General features: G+C 38.1%; 1 protein-coding gene and 1 pseudogene across 10 annotated transcripts in view; both read right to left on the reverse strand.

Moving 5' to 3' along the window:
* Positions 1-18,076, reverse strand: part of SBNO1 (strawberry notch homolog 1) — a 58,372-nt gene that overhangs the window by 15,004 nt on the left and 25,292 nt on the right. For 6 of the 10 annotated variants that reach the window (XR_004486976.2, XM_033440782.2, XM_033440781.2 and 3 more), the window contains 20 exons: positions 17,402-17,563; positions 16,000-16,135; positions 15,813-15,918; positions 15,524-15,677; positions 14,882-15,064; positions 14,253-14,350; positions 12,374-12,525; positions 10,510-10,707; positions 10,084-10,161; positions 9,706-9,873; positions 9,432-9,607; positions 8,831-8,962; positions 7,344-7,479; positions 6,503-6,615; positions 6,341-6,412; positions 5,771-5,870; positions 3,371-3,445; positions 2,544-2,690; positions 2,015-2,109; positions 1,822-1,914 (listed from right to left, as the gene is read on the reverse strand). Coding sequence is in view for 9 of the 10 variants with exons in the window: in XM_033440782.2 (XP_033296673.1) it covers positions 1,822-1,914; positions 2,015-2,109; positions 2,544-2,690; positions 3,371-3,445; positions 5,771-5,870; positions 6,341-6,412; positions 6,503-6,615; positions 7,344-7,479; positions 8,831-8,962; positions 9,432-9,607; positions 9,706-9,873; positions 10,084-10,161; positions 10,510-10,707; positions 12,374-12,525; positions 14,253-14,350; positions 14,882-15,064; positions 15,524-15,677; positions 15,813-15,918; positions 16,000-16,135; positions 17,402-17,563 (2,574 nt within the window). In the remaining variant the exon portion in view is untranslated. The remainder of the gene's footprint in view (positions 1-1,821; positions 1,915-2,014; positions 2,110-2,543; positions 2,691-3,370; positions 3,446-5,770; positions 5,871-6,340; positions 6,413-6,502; positions 6,616-7,343; positions 7,480-8,830; positions 8,963-9,431; positions 9,608-9,705; positions 9,874-10,083; positions 10,162-10,509; positions 10,708-12,373; positions 12,526-14,252; positions 14,351-14,881; positions 15,065-15,523; positions 15,678-15,812; positions 15,919-15,999; positions 16,136-17,401; positions 17,564-18,076) is intronic. The other 4 variants (XM_033440783.2, XM_033440780.2, XM_033440779.2 and 1 more) reach the window with 1 other exon arrangement.
* On the reverse strand, positions 16,142-17,211 carry LOC117203966 (ubiquitin-conjugating enzyme E2 variant 1-like; annotated as a pseudogene).

An 18,076-nucleotide genomic window follows, 5' to 3' on the forward strand; every position in this document is an offset into this window, starting at 1 on the left:
CAAACTTACCAGCACGTAAGAATTCAGGGAGTAATGTTTCCATAAGCCCTTCCTGAATCTACTACATAATGGGCTTCAGACAAAATAACTAGAGAGATATTAACCTAAGGACTAGTGAGTGAGTGGTGAGCTTTAAGTATAAATTAATTACCTGTAGAACTAAGATTAATTAAGGGTTAAAAGAAGAGTATAGGGCTTCCCTGGTGGTGCAGTGGTTGACAGTCCGCCTGCCGATGCAGGGGACACGGGTTCGTGCCCCGGTCCAGGAAGATCCCACATGCTGCAGAGCGGCTAGGCCCGTGAGCCATGGCCCCTGAGCCTGTGCGTCCGGAACCTGTGCTCCGCAACGGGAGAGGCCACAACAGTGAGAGGCCCGCGTACCAAAAAAAAAAAAAAAAAAAAAAGAAGAGTATACTATATAATTGCCATATGTTGACATGCAGAAACAGTATAACTATTTTTTAAATAGCATAAAATAAGCTTATGCAAAAAAAGTTATTATTACAACAAAAATATTTTCAAAATACTGGGGTATAGTATCCATGATATTTTATCATCCTGTGTGCCCTGAAGAACAGGGATTATTAGTGTGGAAGAAAGAAGACCAAAATTTCAGAGAAGGGTCTTCCCTGGTGGCGCAGTGGTTAAGAATCCATCTGCCAATGCAGAGGACGCAGGTTCAGCCCTGGTCTGGAAAGATCCCACATGCGGCGGAGCAATTAAGCCCGTCTGCCACAACTACTGAGCCTGTGCTCTAGAGCCCGCGTGCCACAACTACTGAGACCACGTGCCACAACTACTGAAGCCCGTGCACCTAGAGCTCATGCCTCTCAACAAGAGAAGCCACCACAATGAGAAGCCCGCGCACCACAGAGTAGGCCCCAGTCGCTGCAACTAAAGAAAGCCCGCGCACAGCAATGAAGACCTAACACAGCCAAAAATAAAATAAATTAAAAAAAAAAAATCAGAGAAGAGGTAAGATTAAAGTTCCACATTTTTTGTTTGTTTGTTTTTTGCGGTACGCGGGCCTCTCACTGTTGTGGCCTCTCCCGTTGCGGAGCACAGGCTCCGGATGCGCAGGCTCAGCAGCCATGGCTCACGGGCCCAGCCGCTCCGCAGCATATGGGATCTTCCCGGACCGGGGCACGAACCCGTGTCCCCTGCATCAGCAGGCGGACTCTCAACCACTGCGCCACCAGGGAAGCCCCAAAATTCCATAGTTTTGATCAGGACAAATAAATATGCATTCATTTGTGTGTGTATATGTATATGTCTAAATATAAACACGTACACACACATGCACACACACACATACACACTCACACATCCTCTCTCCTTAGCTCTGTCCACAGGCAAATACTAAACCAATGAATGTAGTTACACTAATAACTGAAAACTGAATCTTGAAGACATAAAGCAATATTATGACTAAAGAAGGTCACTCACTATATTATGGAAAAAAAGGGTTCAATTTACTAATAATATGTAAACATTTTTTTTTTGCCCACACCACGCAGTACGCAGGATCTTAATTCCCTGACCAGGGATCAAACCTGTGCCCCCTGCAGTGGAAGTGTGGAATAGTAACCACTGGACCACCAGGGAATTCCCCAATAAGTAATAATTTAAAACTAGCATTTAATAATACTCCTCAAAACGTATTAAATAAAAATATATCACAATTACAGTGATAAATTATCAAAACACAGAAAGCTAAATACAATTGGAAAATCAGCACAAAGCGAACAGATAATTACAATGCTGGCAATGAAAACACATTACACATCTTAACAACTAACATTTAAGGGAAACGAGCCTTACTTGCAATGACAAATAAAAGCCATCATCTGGTCCTGTCAACTCAGCCCAAATCTTGGTAGCTTCCTCCCAGGACATTCCCCTCTCTACACTTATCTGTAAAAAAAATAATAATAAAATTTAAATTAAACTCACTTCGGAGAATGCTTACCAGAAAATGATATTATACTTGAATGTGCACGTTTTCTAAACTTACCGTGTATAATTCTACATGGCCAGAGGTTGAATATCCTGGAGTCAGAAACTTCTTAACATCACTTTTCCTCACTTTTTCATCTCCAGAACCAAGATCTTGAACAAGAAAAAGCAACATATAAGTATAAAAAAAATTTTTCATCAGTAATACATATGACAGGCTTCCCTGGTGGCGCAGTGGTTAAGAATCCGCCTGCCAATGCAGGGGACACGGGTTCGAGCCCTGATCGGGGAAGATCCCACATGCCGCAGAGCAACTAAGCCCATGCGCCACAACTACTGAGCCTGTGCTCTAGAGCTCGCGTGCCACAACTACTGAAGCCCGTGCACCTAGAGCTCATGCTCTGTAACAAGAGAAGCCACGGCAACAAGAAGCCCAGGCACCACAACGAAGAGTATCTCCCGCTTACTGCAACTACAGAAACCCCATGTGCAGCAAAGAAAACCCAATGCAGCCAAAAATAAAATTAATTAATTAAAAAGAAAGAAAAAAAGAATACATAAGATGTTTTTAAAATTTCCCAACTTACCTAAGATTCCCATATCATATCTTCCATTTTTTTTGGCATTTTGAACAACTGCAGTAAGTGTGTCTGCAAAATACTGAAATAACGCATTCTGCTGATGCACCTCCATGCCCAAAATTCTATTTAAGAATTTTCCTATGTTGTTATAATCTGCAATGACAAGATTGTATGAAAGATTTAATGCATTCAAATGGCAATTTAAAAAATTTATTCATCTCAGCCTAGTAAGAGTCTCACTTTCTTCTCTAAGACTTCCCTCACAACTCCTGTACCGTTCCCAGAACAGGGCTATACTTCGACCACTTCTACCTCTAGCAATTAGCACGACTATACTACATGCTCAAAAGATGTTTGCCAAATTGAATTTCTGCATCTTCAGCTTCACTTACTGAAGGTATGAATATAATTTAGCACAACAGAATGTTAGTTTTCCAACATTAAGTCTTAACCCATAAAGTTTAAGTGCTGTTAAGTCAGTGAAGCTCAACTTTGGCTGCACAAGTAAGAATGCCCAGGAGCTTCTGGAAAATTACCGATGTCTGAGCTCCTGCCTGGCTTCAGTACTTTTTTAAAAACTCAACAGCTGATCATATACGCAACCTGGTTTGAGAACTGCTGCTATGTAGAGAGAATAGAGATTTAATTTCTTGAATAACCATAGTTATTCATAGCAAAAACCACCCAGAATGCTCTGTGAGCACTCAGTAATGAGGGATTGAGACCTAGAGACTTGAAGCTTCCCCTTCAACTTGACGAAAGCATAAACAACAAAATGGGCTATAATGATACAGCAACAGTTATGAACATACATACAAAAGTCATACCATTACCTTTATCTAGAGTAAGAATTCCTGAACGATCTTCTACATTTATCAGGCCAACTCCTATCAGTCCTTGTCGAACATCTGTAATAAAACAAATTTATAAAAAACCTTATAGCCCAGGGCTTCCCTGGTGGCGCAGTGGTTAAGAATCCGCCTGCCAATGCAGGGGACACAGGTTAGAGCCCTGGTCCGGGAAGATCCCACATGCCGTGGAACAACTAGGCTCGTGCGCCACAACTACTGAGCCTGTGCTCTAGAGCCCGCGAACCACAACTACTGGAGCCCGCACGCCTAGAGCCCATGCTCCACAACAAGAGAAGCCACTGCACCACTGCAGTGAGAAACCCACTCGCCACAACTAGAGAAAGCCTGCAAACAGCAACGAAGACCCAATACAGCCAAAAATAAAAATAAATTAAAACAAACAAAAAATAAACCTTATAGCCCAAATAACTCAATGAGCTGTTAACTGACTAATCAAATTAGACCAAGTTCTAGCATATAAGACACAGTCTATGTATCTTCCATAGTTCCTATTAGCTGAATTAAATGGAACCCACAGCCCCTAAAGATCTTTAGACACTTCAAAATCCTAGAGTACTCAAACCTCACATTATATTTTATTATTTCACTAAAATGTCATATCTTTTCAACAACAACCCTTGGCAGTGGAGATCCTTGGCTACAAAGCTGTCACCCACAGAATCTAAACAACTTCGAACGTACAGCAGGATACTGATTAAATAATTTATATAAGGAAATAATCATGCTTCCTTTCCAAACGTTACCTATCAGTACTGACAAGGCGATGCAGAAGATAAGCAACGTGTATAACTGTCAACATGTTCTGAATTACGTTACTAAGAGGACAGTTTATAAAACTTTTAAAAAGTATTTGTGTCCAGGCTCTAACCCAGACTTAACAGTAAAAAGGGTTTAAGAAAGAGAAAAGGATCAACAGGAAGCATAATTATATCCTATTTACACATTTATTTAATCAGCTAGACTGCTACATGCTCAAAATGTGTAGATTCTGCAGAAGATGACAACTCTGTAGCCAAAGAGCTCCAATGCAAAAAATCCTCATTTTGGGAATCCATCCTATGGGAGGAAATTCCTGAATAGAAGGATAGCTGCTATAATTCCAGCACTGTTTGTGATACAAAAAAATGAAAGCCACTTGAACATCAACAAGGGAAAAACTGTTACATAAGCTAGATGTAGAATATTACACAACTGTTAAAATATGTTAGTACTATAGCTATTGATTTGTAAGGGATGCCTGTGATGTACCAAGTGAGAAAAGTACGTTGCAAGTAATATTAACATGTTTTTTTTTAAAAAGCTCTGAGTTTAGACAAATGGATAAAGGTGTGTTAAGGCTGCCCCTGTTCAGACTGTCAACATTTGTTAACCTCAGCAGGTGAGACTGGTAGGTAGCAGGTAGTTAAGGAGAGGGTATGGGCTCCTCATTATTCACTTTTAGATTGTTTTCATCACTTATAATGAATAAAAAACATGTAATTTTTTAGAATTAGAAATAAATTGGGGAGTTGTTTTTGACAATCCCTCCAATGACCAAATAAAAAGAAAGTAAGAGGGAATGAAAGGGAAAGGGAGAAAAAGAACAGGGCCAAGACTTTATTGGTTTTTTGTTTTGTTAAATGCCATCAGTGATTATAAGCACCCCTGCCAGCTATGTCAATATGGACTGTTACCAACTCTAAACATGGGTTCAATTGGAAAGGACTTCCTAGTAAAAAATGCTAACTCTATAAGGATAATGTTTCAAATACCTTACATCTGTTTATTTTCCAAAATATTTTCAGTTTGCTGAACTACTGAAATCACCCAGACTACTAATATTAATGGGGTAAAATCTATTCTTCAGATTTGCAAGATATATCTAAGAATTTCTATAGCACTACTTAGGACTTTTTTTTAAATATAAAAATTTCTAAATACACACAAATGTAAAGAGAATATTCTACGGACCACAGGTACCCAGCACCCAGTTTTAACAACAGTTAATACACGGCCAGTTTTGTTTTATCTGTACCTCCACTAGCCCCCACAGATTATTTACCTAGGTACTTTAAATTTTAAAAGCTATTTGGCATAGTCATGTTCAAATTAATCTAACAAAACCATTTTTCCTCTAGTAATCTAGTATTAAACAACATGCAACGAACTCTATCAACAGTAAAAACACGTCACCTGAATGAAATTTAATAAATCTACTGCTTATTATAAGACATCAATTTAGGTGTCTGTTAACTATCAATTTCTAAATTTTATACATTTTATGTCCAAAGAAAACTAAAAACAATAGCACATGTTAGAATGAGTTTTGTACCTTCTTGTCAGTACTCATTTTCCTTTGTTATGATTATTTTTAAAAGTTACCTTTAAAGAATTCTCCAGGATAGTCTGGAGGTGGTGATACCATAGGAGAATCTAGGTTTACAATGGATTTCATGACAATTTCTAAAGCATTTCTTCCATACTGCAATAAAAACCAAATAAATTTAACAAGTTTCAGCATTTGGATACTCTTCAATCACATGACCAAGTGAATGCTATAAAAACTATTATTGTACCAAAGAGTCAAAAATAGCAGGGCTCAATTATTTTTATATATATTTTACACTGCCTAGTGCCTCATTCACACCTTTGTACACAGCAGGCATTCCATAAATAAACAACTTTCTTTACTTCTGGGAACTCACACTTCATTCATCCACAAGTATTTATTATAATCTTATTTTCCAATAGGAATGAGAAGATGATTATATTGCACAGTTGATCACCAAAGATCTAACTGCCACGTGTCTTATAGGACTAGCCATGACTTTATAGCAAAACCATAAGAGGAGACAGCTTTAAGTTTTAAACAGCAACCACTTTCCCTTTCTGTTCCTTACAGACACCATACACTGCAATCATTTTTCACAGATAGTGAAAGCTGAAATGTACCTTATTATCAAAGTTGAACCTACTCAGATCTCTGGATTCTGTTGCTCTTCTGTCTCCATGTGTAAGCGCACCCTATCCAAACATAAAATCTCCAATCAAGGCACAGAAGACAGGTTAACATATATCATCTTTTACACACATCTATATAACTCAAAAACTTACCAAACTCTCAAGTCTTTTAGCAACAATAGATGCAAATCTTTGTTCTCCTGCCAATTCAGAAATCAGAAAGACGTATTCCGGAGCAGTAACTTGGTTTGATCTATGAGTTCGTCCTGTAATGACAAAAAAAAAAAAAAAAAAAATTCGCTGATTGTGCTCTCTAGATACTAATATTCTGAGACCTATTCCCAGCACTTAACAGTAAGCTGGTATCCAGAAATCTTTAAATCAGAAGAAAAATTAAAGAATGTAACAATTACCCTAACTCCCCAAAAGGCACAAAATCAAAAACGCCAACTTGAACATCTGTATTCAGAACAATACTCCCACTTACGGGGGAGTAGAAACTCCATAAAATTATTAAATGATAAACACATTACTGGTGCTACCCCAGTTTAGTTGACCACAATGTTGCTGATGCACAGCTGCTCTGGATTCTCCCAAAATTGTTGTTGTTGTTGTTGTTTTAAATCACCAGGTCACAGGGACATGAAGATGGAAGGGAAGGGAGGAGCAATGTGCCCTCAATGAAGCTACTGGGGGTTGAAAAAGACATCAAGTGGCAGTTGCTCTGACATGGATAACACCCTTGGAGATGTACAATGAAGATACTCCTGAGGAGCCCCATTCTTGAATATAATGCCAGAAAGCCCTACCATAGGTCTTTTACAGCTTTTAAAACAGCCAAGAAATAAATTCATAATGCCCTCTATATTTTAAGGTATATGCAATACACAAACATCTCCAAAACCTACATATATGTCAAGTTTAATATATCTAGCATTAAAATATTTCCCCAGTAATTCCTGGCTATGAAGTGAAACTCAGTGTAGGAACTTACCAAACTGCTGAATTGCTCTATCAGCACTCCATGGTAATTCCAGGGTCATATGAACTCTTCGCCTTTGATTTTTAGCTCTCCTATCTGCTTGTAATGAAATACCTGAGCTGGCAGCTTCTGAGATGATAGCAATATTCTGTATCAAATGTAAGGAGAAAAGAACAAAAGATCACTTCTGCACAAAGAGAGGTGGGGAAACATCCACCAATACGTATTCTCCTTTACTTCCTAACTCTCAGTTTTAGTTGTACATGGTTACAAGGACACCCAGAATCAAGATTACATTTCCCAGTCTCCCTTACAGCTAAGTGTGGGCACACTCCAGCCAGTAGGTCACCTGAACAACGTCCAGGAAATGTCCCTAATCAAAGATATGCCCTTCCCCTCCTCTTTTTTTCTCTCTGCTGGCTGAAATGTAGAGGTGTGATGACTGAACCTGAAATATGGAGGTAACTGGAAGGCTGCATATTAAAGGAACAAGACAGAAGAGACCTAGACTTCAAGGGGTCATACCAGTCCTGGTCCACCTACTCAAACTTGTACATGAGAGAAATGAACTTCCACTTTAAGCGAATATGATTTTGGATTTTCTGTCACTTAACAGCCAAATCTGATCCCAACTAATACAATTTCTAACGCACATGGGCCTAAATTACTAACGAAACAAGTACTTAAAATAACTGATAACACCTCTACCTATAATCTTTAAAATATGTAACATGAGCTTTTAAATACATTTAAAAGACAACTTTGATAATGGTAATAGCTACTGTCTATTTTCTAGTTGCAGAGGCAAAAAAATTTTGAAATACAAAGCAAAATGTGGATAAAGAGATAAGATTTTATTCTACCCCCTTTAGATTAAGGAAGGAGGTTGAAGTGGTGCTCCTACCTATTTTTTAGCAAAACGCTTATAGCAATTCCGACTAGATGGAGGAAGAACTGATCTGAGAATCTGAAAATTGATGAAGTTTACTTAACAATAAGAGCATACAGAAAGGGCCTCTGAAGGTGACCACGACCTCTGCAGTGGTCAGTTACGCAAGTGTAATCTACAACCATTCAGAGTAAATCGTCTCAATGGGACATGGCAGAGCAAGACAATAAACAGCAAGATCAAAGGATCCCAGTAATCGGGGCATGTGCTTAAATATATTTCTAGACTCAAGATTACACTGACACTAGGGTGTAGCATTAGGTGTAGTGCCACTAAGATGACCTGAGAGAACACAATATTCTGATTAAAGACTTCAAAGGCCTCCAAAGCTATCAAGAGCTACATCTAATTCTATGCACAAAACACCACATTCGATTTATAAGAAAATAATGAAAACGTGTAAAATGTTCAGTGATTATGTGTAATTACTTAAAAAAATAGAGTAAGAACATTCAAAAGACATGATTTATATTAAAAGAAAAAACCTAAAGATTAATCCAAATGTATGGGCATTATTCTTTTCGCCAAAAAGCATCCCAGAAAAACATACCTTATCTCCATCCATAAATCTTTGTTTTTCCGTGATATTTAGTATCTCCACAGGGACATCAAGTTCAGATCTTGACTCATAAGATATACTTCCATCATCATTGCTTACAACCCTCCCCTTGCGGCCAGTCATCTGCAAAGCCAAACAGCGTCACTTACAATTAATGTAGCTGGCTATGGTGCATGAAGCTCAGGGCTCCCAACATAGAAACTCGGTGGGAGGTGAAAGGGATAATGAAACCAGCATGTACTGTGCAACCTGTCCTGCATCAGGCACTGGGGGAGAGAGAACATTGCAACACAGTGCCTGGTTCTGAAAAGTTCAAATTCCAGGGGAGAAAACAGACATGCGGCAATGATAACAAAGACTGCATGACAGGTGCAATAACAGAGATCCGTGTCTTGGGGCAGATACTCAAGATAATAGGGGCAGGAATTTACTTGCTCTAGGATGACAACTAGAGTAGAGCAAGGGTTCTAAGATCTAATAGAGGATATTAGATAATTATATGATGATACCAAATATATCACTTATTCTAAAGGGTTTGAAAGTGGCAAAAAATTACCTAGAAGAGACACAGCCCTGATCAAGTCATATTTACCTCAGCAACATTCTCAGGGCCACCAAGTTCATCAATAAGTTCATCCAGGGTATTAGGAGGGAGGTCTTCAGCTAATTTTTCTAGTTTATCAAGTAGGTCTTTCTTCATCTGCTGGGCCCTTTCCACGGCATCCTGACTTGTTATAAGGCTATTGTTGCTGTTGGTGTTACTGTTAGCTAGATGAAGTACATTTGTTAAAAATCAGTACAAAGTTTAAATATTTGTTTTGTTTAAAAGTACATTTCACAGACAAAGCAAGCTTCCACATGGATACCTGGTGCACTGTTAGGAGCAGGTGAAATTACTGGTGTAGAAGAAAAACTAGGTCGTTTTGATCCAAGACCTGATGCTAATAAGGCACTTTGAATAGAATCTGGATCTATACTTCTCTTTTTTTTTTTATCTTTGTTTTTCTTGTGGTCCTTTCTGATTAACCAGGGATCTGAAAATTAAGGAAAGACACGTATCAAATCATTTGTTAACACAAGTACAGAATTTCCAAAGGAAACAACCGTTGAGTTTTTTTGTATTGTTGAGCGACAACTTGTAAACCACCACCAACTTCAGAGGTCCAGTACACCCATACACCGTGAGGTAAATTCCATGGTTTGAGGTTATACTTAAGTGCACAAAATTGAGGTCATGATCTCACATAAATATGCTGAACCTCCAGAAGACAGACAAGCTTGGAGCTGCCACCAAGCAAAGATTAGAATCTGTGTGATGATTTCTATAGGGAAAAAAAGGTTTTAGTACAATACCCCATTTCAAATACACAGAAATAGGGACGTCCCTAGTGGTCCAGCGATTAAGAATCTGCCTTCCAATTGCAGAGGATGCAGGTTTGATCCCTGGTCAGGGAACTAAGATCCCACATACCACAGGGCAACTAAGCCCGTGTGCCGCAACTAGAGCCCATGTGCTCTGCAGCCTGCGTGCCACAACTAGAGAGAAGCCCGCACGCCGCGACAAAAGATCCCGCCTGTCGCAACTAAGACCCAACACAGCCAAAAATAAATAAACAAATACACAGAAATAACTATCCTTTAGCTTACATTTAATAGATTCATGAACTCACCATCTTCATCATCCTCACTAGACTCATCTCTAAATGGGTTGAAATCATCGTCATCTCCAGAACTCATGTTTTTAGAGCTCTCGTAGTCACTTTCTTCATTATCGGAGGCATCAGATTCACTTCCACTATCATCAGAACTGCTACCAGTAAGGCCACCTATTTTTCTTGCTTTTTTGGATTCTCGAGTTATTTCTTCACCTATCCTCAAACCCCAAACAAGAGAGTCAGCCCAAACACAGTGTTCTAAAGATCCAGGAAGCTACATTTAGTTCATGAGCTAATACACTTAGTTAACTCAAATGAGAAATGAAGAAAAACAGCATTTGTGTAAGTATATAAGAACAATTAAAAATTCATAAACAAGAGCTAGCCTTTTGGATTCCTATAAGAAATCAGGTTATATTCAATTACTCTTAAGAAGAAATCAGGTACATAAGTACAAATGCAAGACAGCCTTCAAGTGCACAAGTTTCAAAATAAACATCTCAAGACAACAGAGATGAAACAGAATCTCTGGCATTGTCACAATTTGTGTATCAGATTGAGAGAAGAGGCCTAATAATTACAGATTTATAAAATGTGCAAATACTTTATGGAATACTAATCTATAAAACTACATTTTTAAAAGTCAAACAAGGTGCTGATCTGAATTATCTTACTGAATATTCATAAAAGATATCTGGAATAAACCAACCAAAACTAAGCAGAACATTAAAATGTTCACATATTAATGATGGTGAGAACATAATTCAAAAACGGGAAACATGACCATCTATCTATCTGACTACTCTGTTACTGACTCTAGGACTCAGCTTTACTTTCTGTGCCACTAAAATTAAAAAATACTGTCAATTATATTATAATAGCCAACCTACTTTCAGGCATATTAAAAACATAAGGGAAAAAAAGCATTTCTTAGAACCGATGAAAGGTAAGGTTAAAGTGTCAGGCACTGTGTTTAGAACACACAGTATGATAGTCTTCACAATATGAGTTATTATCACCATTTTAGAGAAAGAGAGCCTGAGAAGTTACCTTCTGAAAGTCAAAGAGCTTACTTAGTAACCACCTAAACACAAACCCAAGTTTGTATTATTATAAGATGTCTAACAAACAAAGATGAGTGTATTCCTAATAATTAAATAATAAACTAACACAAAAGTCTCTTTAAAGAAGACTATATAAACACACACTCACACACACACACACACACTCACACACACACTCACACACACACACAGCATTGACAATAGAAAGGCCCGGATTTTGGTTCCCCATTTATCACCCAGTAGTTGTGCCAACCTGGGGATATCGCTTAACCATTTAGTCTTTCTGTGCCTTAGCTTCCTCTGTCTATAAAACTGAAAAAATATAACCTACTTTCATACGGATCCCTTGCAAATTGAATGAGATCATGTGTGCGCAGTGCTCAATACAGTGCCTACTCAGCACCAGTCAAATCGTTAAAGCCCCAATTTAAAATGGGATTACTTGTGCATTCAAAAACTACATGAGCCAAGGGAATTCCCTGGTGGTCCAGTGGTTAGGACTCCGTGCTTTCATGGCCATGGCCCAAGGTTCAATCCCTGGTCAGGGAACTAAGATTCCGCAAGCCATGTGGTGCGGCCATAAAAAGAAAGGAAGGAAGGGAGGAAGGGAGGGAGGGAGGGAGGCAGGGAGGCAGGGAGGGAGGGAGGGAGGGAGGGAGGGAGGGAGGGAGGAAGAAAGAAAGACACTTCCTTAAAAAAAAAAAAAAAAACTACATGAGCCAATTCAAGGAAGGCAGTACATTCCCAAAATACAGCTTGCATCAAGATGCTCAAATTTATACTACTTCCAGCACCATTTAAAGAAAAGTACCCACCTTTCCGCTTCTTTATTTTATTTTCCTTACAAGGACTATCTCTTGGTGAGCTGTTGTTACTTGGAGCTGTCAAATCGATTCCTAGCAAACTATAAAGTTTTTTCCTGTCTGGAGCAGGGAAGTGTTTTTCAATGAGTGACTGCAACACTCCTCTGTTCGAAGAGAGAAAAAGTGACAGTTAGTGGCTCAGTATGCAAAATAGTTTATTATACATAAAATCTTACTGAATGTATTTGTTTAAAATAAGTATACTTTATTAGCAGCATTTCCAAATTGGATATCAAAAGTAGGTTAGCTCCACATAACTGTAAAGCTGTTAGGAACTCAGCACCAATGGTTCCTGATTCTTTTTCAGAACTGCTGCACAGAGGAAGACTCCGTGAAGAAAAATTGCACAACAGTGACTCGAGTCAACAAGTGATTCAAAAGAGTTGGATTCTGAATGTAAAGGACTTTAACAATCCTTTAACCAATTTATTTCACATATATTTTCCATTTTCAGGTACATGCAAGAGTTACAAATAATAAAATCTATGTCTTACTAAAAAATACATTTGGGGCTTCCCTGGTGGCACAGTGGTTGGGAATCCGCCTGCCAATGCAGGGGACACAGGTTCGAGCCCTGGTCCGGGAGGATCCCACATACTGCGGAGCAATGGAGCCCATGCACCACAACTGCTGAGCCTGCGCTCTAGAGCCCTCAAGCCAGCCACAACTACTGAGCCCACGTGCCACAACTACTGAAGCCCACATGCCTGGAGCCCGTGCTCTGCAGCGGGAGAGGCTGCCGCAATGTGAGGCCCGTGCGCTGCAGCGAGGAGTGGCCCCCGTGCAGCAATGAAGACACACACAGCCAAGAAAAAATTTTAAAAATAAATAAAAATGAAATAAAATAAATTTTTAAAAAATAAAAAATGAAAAGTACATTTTATTCAATCTTACAAAATACTGATAATCCAGCTCAAATGAATTTTAATATTCTAGGCCAAGACTGTCCAACTGAAATACAGTGCAAGCCAAGCGTAATTTTTACACTTTTTAGTAGCTACATTAAAAAGTAAAAGAAAACTTGTGAAACTAACTTTTTTATTTAACTTAACATATCGCTTTAAAATGTAATCAATGAAATGTTTTACATTATATTTCTTTAAGTCTTTGAAACCTGGTGTCTATTTCATACTTAAAGGTCATCTCAATTTGGACTAGCCACTTCAACTCTTAATAGCTCCCTGTAACTAGTGCCTGTCATTTCAGAGGCAATACTAGGCAGGCAAGCACAGGAAAGATACAGATTAGCAGGTGCATGTTTTGCTTTTAAAAGTAGTTTTAAGTTATATCTATCTTAAAATGAGCCACTTGAATGTGTCCCCTAAGGCAAAAGATAGCATGGCAGCAAAAGTTATTTTGTTAGTTTTGCTACCAGAGTTAGAACTGTCTGTTAGGCAAACAATCTGAAAAACAGTGTCTAAAAACATTTTTAAAATCTCTTTTGACTATCTCAGGATTATTTGCAATGTTTATATTAGAGCATACTAAACTAGGGCAAACTAAACTATATTGCTCCTTTGGATAATGGTAGTTTCCAATACACAAAGCCAAAACAAAACTGAGTATCTTAAACCAAGCTGTCAGATTTCCAAGATGTACAAAACAAACAAAAATCAAGCCCTTCAGTTAGTCCAAATACTGGACATAATATTGTCAAAATACTTAACATTTCAGCATTTCTATGTTATTGTTTTCCAATAGACATGTTGTTATGCATACACAGGACCATAAAAACTAAAATCAGAAAAACTTTAAAACGCAAAAATTTTGCCTCCAGGAAATGCCAACATTTAAACTAATCTAAGTAAAAACTCAAAACCATAAACATTACTTGGCAGTTGAAACGAAATCATTCAATTCTCCTCCACCCTCTTCCAATGCTTCTAATGTTCTAGCTTCTCCCGTAGACTGCAGACCAATTACAACACACTGGAGGCAAAAAAGAATATTATTAATTATAAATAAAAATATCTACGTGGTTTCTTAAGACTTATTTTAAATATTTAGTTTAAAAAAAGATTTCAAACAAGAATTACCCATTACTGTATGTGTGTACCAATTTATTTATTCTACATATATTTGAGACATGCTACATGTAATACACTTAGCTAGGAAACAGTATTACAACAGTGGACACTACTGAAGCCCCTGCCCCAGTTCTTTGTGCTTTAACTAAATATGTATTTACCAAAAAGGAAAACACCTTAATGTAATATATATATCCATGTGTTATCAGTTGTTACATCTATGGTTAGCCAAATTATAGTGATGTTTGTTTATACTTTTCTGAGCTATCCAAATTCTTTATAAACACGTATTGCTTTTATCTTAAAAATGCATTTTTTAAAGTCTTACTATGTTAATATTTTTTACAAGTACCCTTTAGAAAGAAAAGGCTTTTTTAAGTAGAAAGGCTCAACACCCAAAAGACTAAAACACATAACCAAAGATGAACCTTACTTTTCCATTCTTGATTTCTTCTCGAGCTAGTTGAACAACCCTCTTAACTTTGGATGCTATGCACAAGTATTTGAAAAATCTCTGGTGAGCAGACCAGAACTGACCCCACATGGATTTTTTCATTCGTTGCTCAGCATCAATCAGATCTGCAGCTTGCTGAAACCGCTCTCTGGCGATGACCCACTGAAGGTGCACAATCAACATTTTAGATATTTCAATCTTTTGAGTGTGATTTTAAAATGACTAATTCAATCAAAATAAAGTGCAAGACACCATTTAACATGAACTCAACGAAGCATTTTCAGTAATGGGAATCTCTAAACAAATGTTTTTTAGGACGCTCACATAGAGCTGTCCCAAAATTCTTATTAACTAATGCAGTCATTTTAGGAAACAGTTACATTGTGATTTTAAAAACTATACAACCAAAATAAATGGCTATTTTTTATAAATTACTTTAACAAAGAGAAAATTGGGAAAATAAGGAACCAGTGATTTATCTGTTGTTTTATAGCAGAAACATACTCCTGTGAGGTGACAGGAGTATACTGGACAAAATATACTCCTGACTGGACAAAATTGGCAAACAGATACATTATCAGGTACGTTAAAAGTACTAAGAGTTAATAAAAACATGCTCACCAGTTTGACTGCTTTGTTATACATTTTAACATAGCTCTGAGAAAGAAGAACTTCCTCAATTTTGAAGGTCACTCCAGTAAAGCTCAGCTGTCGAGCAATGTACATTCCTCTAAGCTTCATATCCATAGCAACTATTTCCATGGCACCAACACCTCTGAATAAAATTAAAACACACAGTAACTATCATTAAATATAGTAGAGCTTTAACATACATGGAAGAGATTTTAGCAATAACACCTCTTTTAGATTGCTACTGAGAACAAATAGTGTATACTGTAAATTGCATTACCTCCGTTCTACTGCCTGAATAAAATCACTGAATTCTCTAAATGGAGTTCCCTCACCCCATATTCCAAGACGGTTCATATAGGCCATGTTTCGTGGTTCAGAAGCACCTGAAAAACCCCCAAACAAAACATATTATAGCTGAAAAAATAACATATGTATCTCTCTCTTTTAAATACGTAACTACTCACCAGTGGCACTAGCATAAACAACTCTGGCTTTTGGCAATTTGTTCTGAAGTTCTAAAACTGCTAAGCCTGTCTTGGTTGGCTTTGAAGAACCAACAGGACATAAGTTTTTTGCTTTATGACATTCATCAAACACTATCTGTAAGGAGTAAATTAAGGAACATGTCACATTAGTAGCAAGTGTCTCCAATCTTTCAGGAAGAGTTAACTTTTATTTCACTTAGGACTTGGGAAACATCCAAGATTTCTGGATGGTAGCTGGAGTAAAAAAGAATCAAGATTATTAGGGGGAGGGATGCTGCTGATAACAAGCCCCTGAGCATTAACTTTTTTTTTTTTTTTTTTTTTACTAATATTCACATACCTATACCTATCATCTGGTTTTGTCAAACCTTAACATTTTGCCATATTTGCTTCAGATGGTTTTCTTTTTCTGTAAGATCACAAATATCAATGAAGCCCTCTATGTGCCTCTCCTTGATCTCCACAGCCCCCTTCCCCCAGCCACAGAGGCATTCACTGAATTTGGCATTAACCTTAACTGGATATTTAATTTTTTTTTGGCATCTAGAAAATTTACTACTGCAGAAAATGAAGACTGCTTGAATCGAATGGGGGGTGGGTAGTGGAGGGCCTGTGGTTTTTCTTTTTGATAACTACTGTAACACTGTCCTTCAGGCGGCTAAGGGAGTTTCATATTTTGTTTGGACATCATTAGGCACCGAAGCTCTTGCAGGACAACTTTGAAGCTATATGAATTCTGCCATTTTGCTAGCATTGATATGGCTCTTGGGTCCACCACTCCATTAGAACTATTAACTCCATTCATATTAATTTTTCTTACAAATCTTACAAAGGGGGTTGCTTCTGGGTATTTAGGTCCACATTCTATCTTAAGGCTGTATATTCAGTTTTCATAAACTGTCCGAGCCCGTGGTGGCTGCCACCTTGCGGCGCTGTCACTCCTTAACTGGATATTTAATTCTTAATTAGAATGAACGAAAGGATCCACTACGGCTAAAAATGTCCACCACACAGATAATTTGAGCAAATTTTGTTAAATAGAAGCACAACTGATAACCAACTTAATCAGTACTTCAAAAACTGGTGATCCTCATGCAGGATAGTAAAAGGTATGCTATGAGCAAATAAGTTTGGAAATCACTAAGTTAAGAAGGGAATATAGTATTCAGCATGTCCCATACCTATTAACATTTTCCTAAAGCAGGAATTTAAATACTGGCCTCGTATATGACAGCTACAAAACAGAATCAACTTTCTGACTCCCTTGGACTCTATGTAATCATTAAAGCTCTCGTCCCAGCAGTCTTTTTATTTAACCTCAGAATTCCTGTGTGTTATATTTTGTGTCATTAAAAATTATAAAACTTGTTGCAAAGGATACCACTCCATCGAAGTCATCACCGCACCAATGTAGGAGTTGTTTTAACCTCGTTTTGTATTTACCACCAGACTGACTTTCACCAATGAGGGAAGAATAGGTAGCAAAAATCACACCCTTCTTCACACTCCCATTATGTTTGGAAGAAATTTTTCCGTATTTAAACTAAAAAAGAAAAGAGAAGAACTTAATAAATACACTTTTGTCTCTAAAATATTTATCCCACCCAGATTTCTACAGCAGGAAACTGGTGGTACCATGATGGGCTTCAGGAAAGTCAAAGGACCTCTTAAGATCATACACAAAATTTCTCATACACATGTGTACACATACATACACACACACATGAACCCTCTCGTGTGTGTTTGTGTGTGTGTGTGTGTGTGTGTATAACTTTAACGTACAAGGATCCAGTTTTCATCAAAGTCTCAAAAACGTCTATCATCAATAAAAGATTACAGGGCTTCCCTGGTGGCACAGTGGTTGAGAGTCTGCCTGCCGATGCAGGGGACACGGGTTCATGCCCCAGTCCAGGAAGATCCCACATGCCGCGGAGCGGCTGGGCCCATGAGCCATGGCTGCTGAGCCTGCGCGTCCGGAGCCTGTGCTCCGCAACGGGAGAGGCCACAACAGTGAGAGGCCCGTGTACCGCCAAAAAAAAAAAAAAAAAAAAAAGAT

Source organism: Orcinus orca, chromosome 15 (genome assembly GCF_937001465.1).
Source record: "Orcinus orca chromosome 15, mOrcOrc1.1, whole genome shotgun sequence".
NCBI classification, from domain to species: domain Eukaryota; kingdom Metazoa; phylum Chordata; class Mammalia; order Artiodactyla; family Delphinidae; genus Orcinus; species Orcinus orca.